The sequence below is a fragment of the Achroia grisella genome, unplaced genomic scaffold (assembly GCF_030625045.1).
Source record: "Achroia grisella isolate CSIRO2021 unplaced genomic scaffold, CSIRO_AGI_Agris_v1 utg642, whole genome shotgun sequence".
NCBI lineage: Eukaryota > Metazoa > Arthropoda > Insecta > Lepidoptera > Pyralidae > Achroia > Achroia grisella.
The window spans coordinates 3,718,535-3,731,292 of record NW_026712979.1 but is presented as its reverse complement, the minus strand read 5'-3'; the positions used below and the strand labels follow the sequence as shown (position 1 = coordinate 3,731,292).

General features: G+C 28.8%; 1 protein-coding gene across 1 annotated transcript in view; it reads left to right on the top strand.

The window, feature by feature from the left end:
• Positions 1–7,964, top strand: part of LOC131849424 (zinc finger protein 235-like) — a 72,621-nt gene extending 64,657 nt beyond the window's left edge. Inside the window, exons 6-7 of the mRNA XM_059199501.1 lie at positions 6,767–6,932; positions 7,237–7,964. Of these exons, the coding sequence (XP_059055484.1) occupies positions 6,767–6,932; positions 7,237–7,274 (204 nt within the window). The 3' untranslated portion in view covers positions 7,275–7,964. The remainder of the gene's footprint in view (positions 1–6,766; positions 6,933–7,236) is intronic.
• Positions 7,965–12,758: the final 4,794 nt, after the last annotated feature.

Sequence of the window (12,758 nt, the reverse complement as noted above, 5' to 3'; positions counted from 1 at the left end):
GGGTTCGATTCCTCGCATGGTACAAACATTTGTATTCATGAGTATGATTGTTTGTATCGGTCTGGGTGTTTTCTATGTATAATATGTATGTATTTACAAAAAAAATATATATCTATGTACATGTATTACCTATCTAGTACCCATAACATAAGTTTTAGCTAGCTTAACTTGGGACTAGATGGCGCTGTCCTGAGATTTTTTTTTTTTTTAAATTATATCCATTGTGTTAACTTACTATGTTATATACTACTACTGTGACCATTGTTTCAACTTCGTTCGGAGGTCTTATTCAGTGATTAATGTGCGTCGCCGCGCCGCAGTGACTCGACTCTGTGAGTACATTAAATTCGCGTACATAGTTGTAAAAATTAACATAAATTAAAAATATATTTCATATATTTTTATAAAGAAGACGTTGTAAATATAATAATTTAGTATTTAATTAACTGAAATATTACTTTAATAAAAAGACTGCTACTTTTATGAAGTGACTTATAAGCTAATTGTATTGATTTTCACATATTTTTTCCTAATTGGTGCTTACCGTATTATCAATTACATATTTTGCAGCTTTATGAATACACACATACAATATTCAGATATGTATAATGATAAATAGCTCCGTACTTTAGAATGAAATTTCGTAAAAAAAATGGATGACATTTTAGATAATATATTTTTATACAAATTTATCAAAGCTGTAAAATACAACTTTTATTTACTATATTTTTGAATTAAACTGTTTTTTGATAATAGTTTAAATACTAAAACTAATTTAATTCATTCAATTATTCAAAGTCTGATAAATCGAAAACAAAAAAGAAATGAGAAACAATCAAATTTTTAAAAGGCAATAAATATTCACATCGCGTAATTTGCATATGAAATAGTATAAACAATCTTAAACTCTTATCAGTACTCTCACACCGATTCCCTTCATTAAAATCGCGTGAAGATATCGCGACAAAATAAGTCGCATTCGATACCGTGTACCGATTGCATCCGCACGGCACTATCAATCATGTTTTATCGTTGTTTTGCCGACCCTACTGATTAAATTATTCTGGAAAGGTGACTTAATGAAATAGCCCAGTGTTAGAGAGGACGCACACTTGGTAGTGTCTGAATTGAAACTCTGTTATTGATTTATGTATTCGAGTTTGTGTGTAGTGAAAACTAAATGAATTTTTTAGATATATTTTTTTAATAATCGGCAATATATTTTTACGTAAGAACTGAAGTATGTAGGTACTGCTACTACTACTTTAAGTAGTACTATAAGTACTTCATTTAAGTAGTTGGAATGCTACAGATTAATAAATATTTTACTTTTACTTAAACCATCTATAAAAATAAATTCAGAAAAGACATGTGTATGGTTTTTATGAATCCTTAAGATGTATGATATTCCAATTAATGTGCTCTTTTTTGGACTATATTTATTTAAACTAAATATAAGACAAAGAATACAACCGTCCAATATCATTTTTAGCATTGAGAAATACTTTGTAAGTCATCGTCATTTATCGTTGTTCATTAATAATGTAGATCCAACTCAGGATATATAATGTTCCAATTTATATGTTTCTTGCATTGGTTAATTAAATCTAGAATAAAGAGTACAAACTTATTTATTGTCAGAAATAATAAATGTTTTATAATAAAATTGATAATAATTTACCCTTAACATTAGTGAATTGTCTCATTAATTCTTCAATAATATTGATACAATTCAAGTTATATATTTTAATTTTTAATCTAATTATAATAATAAATAATAACTAGACAATTAACACAACGCCATCTAGTCGTGGGTACTGGACAAGTGATATAAATACATAGATATTTTTATTGTAAATACAGACATAGAAAACACCCAGACCGAAACAAACAGTCATATTCATGTATACAAATGTTTGCACTGTGCGAGGAATCGAACCCACGACCATCGAAAGTAAAGCGGTATGCTAAACCTCTAGACCACCAACGCCGTCAGGTAACGATATATAATATGATAGTCATTACATGGTTTATTAAATTTAACATTAAGAGAATAAAAATATTTATTTTTTAATGTTTTTCAATAAAATTAAGCCTGGCCATAAGTGTATCATCTCCTTCATAACATACATAATCATAACATAGGTACATCTCAAGATATACGACGTACCAATTAATATGCTCCTTGTCTTGGTCCACGATTCAACCGACACCACATTATTGATTAACTAGAGTTTCAGATAATTGGGCTATGGTTATTAATTAGTTTCCACCGGTTTTGAATATATTAATACGGATGGGCGTAATTTTATGATACTGAGATGTAAGAGTAGGCCTCTGAGTATTATTGATAATGGGAACGGCATCAGTTTTTGTTTGACATGACTGAGAGCATTCATGTATGGCTGATTTATAACTATTTAGCTCATTTATAATTAAGCAGGCTTATGTAAAATCAACTTACTAATTTTTAAGCAGACTTATGTCAGTTGACTTATTAATTTTCGTTGTATGTTTTGTTTTTTTTTACACGATATTTTCGGCAAAACAAACTATTTAAAAGACACCAACTTACTCGGTTTTTTTTAAGTACGTATTTTATGTTGACTCATTTTGTATACCTATTTCTCCGTTCAGTTATGATTTAGGAGTCTTAATAATAATTTTCTGTATGTTTTGTGAATGTTGTTTAAATACTAATGAATTAATTAAAATTATTGGTATTGTGCCTTTTATGAATTTACAATTTTAATAAAACCAATAGTAAAGTCTTTGAGAGCCCAATCAAATTTATCAAATTTTTTTGACATGTATATGTAGTTACAATGCTCAAGGATTTTTGTAAAACAATTTTGCCACAAAATCCCAGAACCATAGAAACCATATACTCTGACCTCCAAGAATATACACTAACGAGCACAGTGCCCAAACGTAATATCCCTTACACGCAGGTTGCCTCAATTTATTTAGTTAAATTAACCGAGGCGCATCACATTTGCATTCGATTTCCATAACGCGATGCAGGCGTATCAGTTGGGCATACGTCACTGTACAAGTCTGCTACAGAATGGATCGGTGATCGAGTGAGCGATTATGTTATCGAACCGAGACCGATTTCCGAACGTTTTTAAATATTCCAACATGTTCGTAACCAACATCAAAAGGAATGGGTTTTCAAGTTGACAATTTTTTACCAATTTACGCAAAATGTGTACAAATTATAACACAATTGATTATTTATTTTTAAATAATAAAAAATTCGACAAAAAGAAATCTCGGACGAATTTATTCGTTTTTTTTAATAAATTCAATAATTTTATCTGTATTATTTTGCTATTCATTTTTGTATTGTAATATATTAAGCTACTTCGAAATTATAAATCACTAAAAATATTTATGGCAAGCATTTACCTATGTGTAAATTTATTATAATTATAATTTCAAATAATGTACCACTTCAAAATCATGTATGCAAAAGTTATTATATTGCAAATATTATCATATCTTTGCTGTATCGTTCGGTCGCAAAATTCTTTGGGTCCTTTTATTAGCCGAGTATAAAAACCAGTTTTTTGTTGGGCCCGTGATTTATCCAACGGAAATTGTCAGACAACTAATGACTCTTTGTTTATTGATTTATATATCACAATATTCGGTAGCGAGAGAGGTCGATTTAATATCGACACTCGTTTTTTTTGTCCCTTGATTGCTGCTGCAGCGCCTACCCTGCTATATTCGGAAGTTCATATTTCAGTTAAATGAATTCCCTTTAACTCCACTTTCTGATTTAGGCGTGATATAGTAATTATAGTTTTGGTTGTGGGTGTGAATATTTAGAAGGATAGTGAAAATGAAATGGGAGGTGCTGTGTGCAATAAAAGTGATTTATTAAAAGTTTTTCGAGTGATTTTAATGGAACTGGAGACCTCGCAGGAAATTAGAAGGGTTTTTATTAATATTGATATCATTATTAATAAAGGTGGCATCGTCATTTCTAGTAACTGTACAAAATTTTTTTAATACATAAAAAAGAAAATCTCGGGATCTAAAGTTTAAACATTTTATTTAATTTTATTGAGTTCCCTATGTTTCACCACACCTTGATCATGGTTAAATCGATTGTGTTATTGTTTTACATAGTATATACAGTATATATATATATATTCGTATATAAAAAAATATTTTCCCAATTCAATCCAATAATGGATTTTATTACTACATACAAATTATCTGTTTCTTTATCATCATCACTCCAAACTATCTATTATCCATCGATGATGCAAATTCCTTATTTCACCACAAAGTATTGTAATAAGGAACCTTGGTTATTACTACTATCAACGGTTGCAATATTTAAGAGTCATTCCACTGCGTTGTTATATTATACAACGTCCTTATTACACCGTCATTTGTATTCCGTGTATTTGTTTGTATGTAGAAACTCATTGAATTATTTTCTATAAATCATTATTTTAATTATTTGTTAACTGTATTCATTCATACTAAACCTAAACCTAAGCTTTACTATGTATAATTTAGTTATGTACAATCGTATTTGAGCGAGGACAAGTTTTTCGTATTTGTTTAAAACGCGAGGGACAGTTTCTTATCAGTTCTGATTAGCTCAAACTACAATACTTTAGACTTGATATTTTTTATGAATATTAATTTATAAAAATTATTTAAATTACAAATTGCAAAGCTATGCTTCATATTTTTCTAAGTTAGAATTTCCTACTCAGCTATAATGTCATACAATAATCTTTAAAAGGTCAAAGCAACATTAGAAATATTTCTAAATGTTCTATAAAACCACGCCGTCATTTGACTATTACAAAAAAATGGTAATTTATTGTTTAATAAGTCATGGGAAGCCGCAATGTCGGTATGGTATTCAATTTACACTGCGTTCACCGTACATTTACCGACCATCAGCGGTGTCTTTTGTTCTTAAAAGAGTTAATAACTACTGTACATGGAATTTTGATGTTCACATCTAATGGACATTTTAAACGATTGACGCCAATTTTACATCAACATTTAAATCAAGTAACAAAGTTAAATTACAATGTGATAATTCTCATTTCAATCTCTAAATTCATAGATTAACTTTATACCTATACATACGTAACTTTATACATACGTTTATTCTATGGTAAAATATAGATTCTGTAGTAGAGCAGAACTATATAAAATCATTAAAGAGCATTTTATTAATGTAAGACAATTGCCCCATTTGTGCGACTTCTTTTATTTCTGTTCAATTTAACTGGCAAATTCGATTGAGAAGAATTGGCAAAAATCTATTTTTACATATTGTAGCCAGGAATCATGTGTCTATATATGAAATTTATTAGAATTGTCCTCTTTATCTAATTAGCTGATACATAGGCATTGCACGAGAAATGTTTTTTTTTCTATTAAAATTTGCACTCTATAATTAGTTTATTACCGAATATTATAATGCGTTCTGTCGTTGAAATGGTCATTTGTAACTGCTCCTAATGTCGTCGTAATGATGGTTGGTAATGTTCTTTAGGCTCCCCGCACACCCCACTAATGTGCTTACAACTGTAACGGAAGCGAGTGTGGTGATTTAATCATACAGCAACCGGTTAATGCAGAGGTACTATATCTCTTTGAACGTATGACATATTCCATCCGAGGCATCTGACGTTTATCAAATATTATTTAAAGTACCACCAAACAACTTGGTTTGTAAGCTGTGTTACGTACGGTTACAGGGTCAGATAAGGCAGCATATTTTAAGGATATAGCATGAAATTACAGCATATGGGTTATAAAATCTAAGTCCTTCGGAATGGCAACCTATTAGTGGTATCACCGGCGTCATATGATAACTTGATATCCTAGTACTGTTAATATATATAGATAATGGTTACCACTTACTGTCAGATAGTGTATCAGTTTGTTTGTCATTGCAATTTCATAGAAAAAAATGTTTGAACATTCATATCTGTATCTAACAGATATGAATGTTCAAACATTTTTTTTATATTTATTTTTAATCATTGTTAAATGAGATTTTATACTAACTTTATATGTTAAATTTGTTATTATTAATTTCACAGTATTTATAATCAATGTTTTTAATGAATAAATATAAATATAATTAAAAAAAAACAGTATTTATTTAATAAATATATATTATTATAATATATCACTAATAACATTTAAATCATGTTTATTTTTTATAAGATTCAATCAGTGACATTCTCCCACGCCTAAATTAAACCATAAATTTCGCTATCAACGACCATTTAAATTTTATAGGTGATAAAAATCGCGCATAATTTGTATTAAAATAATTAACCTTGAATAATAGTGTAGGTGTAAATTAAATAGGAGATAAAATATCTCTCATAAATTTATTAATCTTTTTAAATATACAATTTTCTGTAGTATATCCTTATTGGTTACGTACTGGTCTTTAATACTTCTTTAACAATATAAAACAATTTAACAATATTAAAAGAAATACTACACTATACATATACTCTATACTTAAAAAATATTAATCTATAACAATCGAAAATTTTTGAATACAACAGGAATTATCCACGATGGTTCAGGGCAGACTGCTTAGACTTCGATCTGACCTGACACTGATCCTGTCTGTACCATATTTTACTAACAATGGGACTCCCTATGCTTGTAATGTACCAATGGTCATCCACTACTAGTCTACTTGTCCCCATTACTAGTAATCCCATGCCCTCAATTAAAACTATTTTTTTTTTCGCAGGAAAAACCTCACAAGTGCAACCTGTGCTCGAAGTCCTTCCCCACCCCTGGGGATTTGAAATCTCACATGTATGTACACAGCGGGTCGTGGCCATACAAATGCCATATATGCTCAAGAGGTTTCTCCAAGCATACCAATCTGAAGAATCATCTGTTTCTTCATACAGGTGAGTAGATAAATTTATCCATCTAATGTCATTCTCCAAAAATATTCTCCTTTGTAAACTTTCAAGGGGCTTGAAAATTATCTATAATATAAAGCTCTTTCTTTAATCAAAACATATTTTCTTATTAAATCTAATAATGACAAATAATATAACTAAATATTTATTATTTCGCAATTGTTATAAAATATTGTTTAGATTAGAAATGTCGAAAGAGCAAATAATATATTGTAAAAGAGCAATTAATAGTAAATAATGAAAGTATTTTATTTTCATTACATAAAGATCTTGTTTTCTCTTGTTACAGCAAAACATCAAAGAAATAGCGCCAGGGATGCTACCTGAAATAAAGAAAATTATAATCGTTATTATATAGGTACAGTACATAATTGTATGTTACAAATACATACACATACAAACACATTCATGACATAAAAAGATATTAAAAGTGTGATATTAGAAATAGTTAACTTTAAGTGTTAATTTATTTATAAAATATTTATATTTATAGGTACTTATTTTTTACTATGTGTACATACGTTATTACCGACTATAATATTGGGTTCTTAATTACACGATTATGTATAAGAAATTTTTTTCTAATATTTAGGCTATTAGAAAATAATAATTAATATAGATCCATAATAATGTCAGAACAAAGTACTGATTATAATTTATTGACAAACGTAAGAAATGTTCTTTATCAATCGTGTATGCAAGTCCCAAATAATGAGGTTTTATACAAGACTTGAAAAAAGTGTTGATATTTGGTTTAGGTATTCATCTTTATTGTACAATTTTGAGGTTTTCTTATAATAATAGGTTTTCTAAAAGAGTTTATTACAGAAGTTTCAAATGATCTGCATTATCTGGCAATTTCAGAAACAATAAAATATTTTTTATCTATTATGAAGTCTGCATTTTATATAGCACATTTAACACTTGAGAATAAAACACAGCTTACAAACAAGAAGAAGTAAAAGAAATAGACAACTTAGTACAAAAACTATAAAATTACTCTATGCTTAGGTCAAATGATATTTCATTTGACCTAAGCATAGAGTAATTTTTAAAATTTAAAGTTGTTTTTTTTTAATTAGCAGATACTGTGTACTTTGTTTGAACTTCTGTGCTGACTTATCTTAGACTAAACGTAATACTAATGAATATACAAAGTATAAGCATTACAGAAACAATTATTTTTCAATAAATAGTATTAGTAATACCTGCAAATAATATTACCACAATTAGCATTAAGAGTACAATAAGACTGGTTCACTAACTATAATATGTCATCAACATCATCCATCATCATATTAATTCAATGTTTCATATTACGTCTCTTAATTTATTTACCGATTTCAAAACGGAGAAGGTTCTAATTTTGTTTACCTGTATTTTATATCGTATCATCTCTAATATGTGAACTTATTTTGCTTTGTAAGAAAAGAGTTTATCTTGATAATAATCTATTTTTAGACAAACTGTTATTTTTTTAAGTTTGCTTGACTTTTATATAAGAATTGCTATCACTCTTATCACCATTTACGAACCATCCGATAGACCGTAAACTTTTGTCTTTACTTCAGTATTAAATATATATCTAAACGTATAGGATATAAATGTTCATTGATACATAAATTATATGACATGTTTTGAAGCCCAGTTTAGAACAAAATTCTTTTCAATTAAAATATGTTTGTATATATTTTGATGTATATAATACTTGCATGTAAATATATTAACTACATAATATTATGTAGAATAAAATACTAATATACTTACATTACGTACGTATGTTGTGATTATAAACACCGTCCAAATTTTATGTAAATAAACGCTTAAACTTGCAACGAATTATTAATTTATAAAAAAAACTATTTATATCATAATTTTAAGATAAGTTTATTCGAGTAATAAAATTTTCTTTCAACATACCTTTGTGTTTACTATTTACCGAATCCTACCTGTTAATAACATCATTAACTGATATAAAGTTAATTTTATGATAAGAAATTATAACAAAATAGCATTTTAATATAACAAATAGCAATTTTGTAATAATTTTTTGTCATAAAATTAATGTTACATGATAAAATAATATTTTCAATTAATTATTAAATAAATTATAATTGATTATTAAATAAATTTTAATTAATAATCAAATAAATTTTAATTAATTATTAAATAAATTTGATTGATTATTAAATAAATTTTAATTAATTATTAAAAAAATATTTTTAATTTAATTTAACTATTAATTATTAATTTACAAGTTGATTGAATAAATCTAATATACGTATAATGTTTCTGTGGTATGTAGTAATTAAGATTTTCTTTACCATTTTTCCACATTATTAGGAATATAAAATAGAGCTCTATATATGAGAGAGATGAAGAGATATGCCAAAAATATTACTGAAATTTCGACCTCGGTATCTACAGAGGACAGCTACCATCATACACTAAACTATATTACTTAGGTCATGCTCTTAGAAACTTAAAGTCGTATACAATCGAATTAATCAAATAATATATCTATGAAATAAATCTTCAACAATACCAATAAGGGCAAATATGATCAAATAAATGTTCAATCCAATTCCGTTGGAAGTAAGTTTACAGTATCACGAATACCATCATTAGATTCATAGAGATTATACTTTATGGACTTATTAATTAAAAGAACCAAGCATAAGCAATGCATTCTGAATAGTATTGAATTAAAATGGTTATTGTCATAACTTCGCCGCAATACTATCCGTTCTAATAAATGGCAACTGCCTTGGAGGTCTAACGGATTAGCAGACCGTCTTAGTACTGCATGAGTAGGATTTTTGTTATTGGTATTTATTATAAATGTTGTTTATATATTTATAAAAAAATAAATGATATTAACTACTTATATCAGTTGTATAGTACTCATAACACAAGCTCTACTTAGCTAAGGAGTGACAATGCTATATGAGTTGTCTAGGGTTATTATTATTATGTACAGTAATTTAACAACATCATAATGAAATTGTAACGGCATCTTATTTTATTTAGTAATCTTTTGTAATCGCGGTATAATCGTGGAACTTGTTATTTGACTTGGATAAGTTGTGGCCATCTCATTTTTCGACCTATAATATCTATCAAGCAAAAAATATGTTTAAACCGTTGAGGCGTAAAAAAACTCACTTTTGCATCAATACTAATTTTATAAATGCAAAAGTATGTCTGCCTATATCTTTGCATGTCTGTGTTTTCACGAAAACACGACCTAGTGGATGTTAATGAAATTTGATATGAAGGTACATAGATTATATTAAGAGGATGTGTAAGGCTAACTTTTATCTATACAAATAATAAAAAGAGGGAGGCGGTGAATAGGGACTGAAAGTTTATGTACACAAAGTCGCAGATTACTGCTAGTTAGAAATAAATATTACTAAAGATTTGCGACACTCAATATATAAAAAATAATGAATAACGTTTGTGTACCATCAACCTATAAAACAAAAGCGTATCCTATTTAGAACTGTCGTTAAATACTCGTGGAACTCCATACAGCTATAAATGTATCACGGCTCCTGCCTCAGAATGAAATGTTGGAATTGCTTTTATCGAGTGCCAGAAGCATGTCGCGTCCCACAGGACCCCAGCATGCTCCCCGGACTCACAATTAAGACCTAATACTTCCAACTGAAGTTGTTACATGCAAATGAGTACGAGCCTTGCGTGTTCGACGCCTACGCTCAGACCGCTATATTTAAAAGGCGCAATAAATATTTTGTTGGTGAATTGCACTGAGAAGGTAATATAAAAAAAATTGCTACTGTATTGTCATCTATAAGAACATATTGTTTATTTGTTTTATATATTCTTAATATATTGCATATTAGAATAAATTAATTATTTTCAAAATAGAAATTACGGCGAGGGTTTTGCGGTTTATTACATATTCCATAGTATTTCTGACATTGTTATTTTTTTTAATAATCATCTATGTAATTCTAATAGGCAATAAGTTAATAGCTAACATTTTGGTAAGTGTTACCACTAGCCTATATACGTAAACAGCACTACGGACATCACGTGGTATCACTCATGGGTTACCTTTCCGAAGATTAAGATGTCATGGTTCTCACCCAGCAATTAGACTAACTTATATCACTGTCTCCAACAGAAATGCATCTTATTTAATAATGTAATGATAATCCATTCTTACCATGATCTGATGATACCTTAAACATTACAAAGGAAATAATTAAAAAATGATAGTTTTTTCTTTTTAATATTGACCGTAGATGGCTTTTACATCTTTACCGGATCAAAATATTTGGGATTATCGGATCACTCAAATCCACGGAAAATCTTATAAAGCGGCTGAATGTCAACTCCTGCCTAATGGATAGGATTTCAGTCTGATGGCACAACTAGGGGTTGGAACCTTAGCTCAGGTTATTGTTCTTATTCTTTCGACCCCCATTTAATTGGGACAGGTACTTGATTGGCCCACAGATCAGGATAGTTAGTTCAAAACACAATTCTACTACTAGAATAACATAAAATTAATGTCATAGTCAAAATTATATCCCACATAACGTATCATTGGTCTTATTTCACTAACGTAAGTATTGACGGATGTATTCATATGTCAAATTAATGACTGTTTGATACCGTAATTCAATGATAACTTTCACTTGTTGTAGACGCTAATAAATTAGGCACATTATTAGATAAATAATATTATGTACCTACAAATGATTAATTCATCCTGTATTAGCGTGTACTTCGTTTCCTAGTTAATATACAGGTTGAAACTATTTTACTTGTTGGTCCAGTACGTGTTGCTTCCTAGAGATATATAAAAAGATGCTAGTAAAGGTAGAAATCTATCCTATTACCACAGATAATAGAATATTACATACTATTACCATACCATTACAATCTTGCTAATATGTTTAAATTAAAATATAAATAAAGCAGTATTTCATCTTAGTTAGTATTTGCTAAACATCGACATTTCATTACGGTGCTTGAGTAGTAGGTATGAACAAATTTTAACTGTGCAATTGAAAATATTTGTTCATCAAGTTCAAGGTACCTTTAGATTTTTAGTATTGTAATAAACGTCAGGTCTAATTTCAATTTAAAAAAGAAAACAATCAAATTCCGTAGAACAAAGTTATAAATTGCATTAAGTGAGTTGAAAAGGTTCTAAGAGTTAAAAAAACATTTTAAATAATCGTGCAATTTTCAGTTTTATGAACAGCCTGTACAAATAAAGAGGCTACCATAACCAAACCGCCGTCGATCTTTAGCATTATAAATCTTTACACGAAAACAATTATAACGTTCACTAACGATTGGGTGGTCTTGGACCACCAAAACATTTAGTCTATTACCTGATAATATACCCATCTCGATCACGACTATATAAAACGATACTGAGAAACTGTTACACTTCAAAGTAATACGTTTGTGGGTGTTTAATAACAGTTCTTTGTACGTTTTCTATATGAAATTATAGAAAACAATACCAGCTGTTAATAATAGCTGTTATCTGGTTATAGCTTTCGCTTATAATATTAGAACAATTTTAATGGACCTAGTATCGGGTATGGTCGAAATTCGACCGACATACTTGCCACAGTGCAATGGCTTACTTACTTTTTTATACATATCTACAATACGTTGTTTTGTTTGGAAGATAATGGTATGAGAAATTATGACGGTGGTTTCCAGGGTGGACCGCGCGGAGGTCAAACTGACATGATACATTTCTATGGATGAACATGAACTCACAATGACATATTGTATTATCTAAAATAGTACATATAT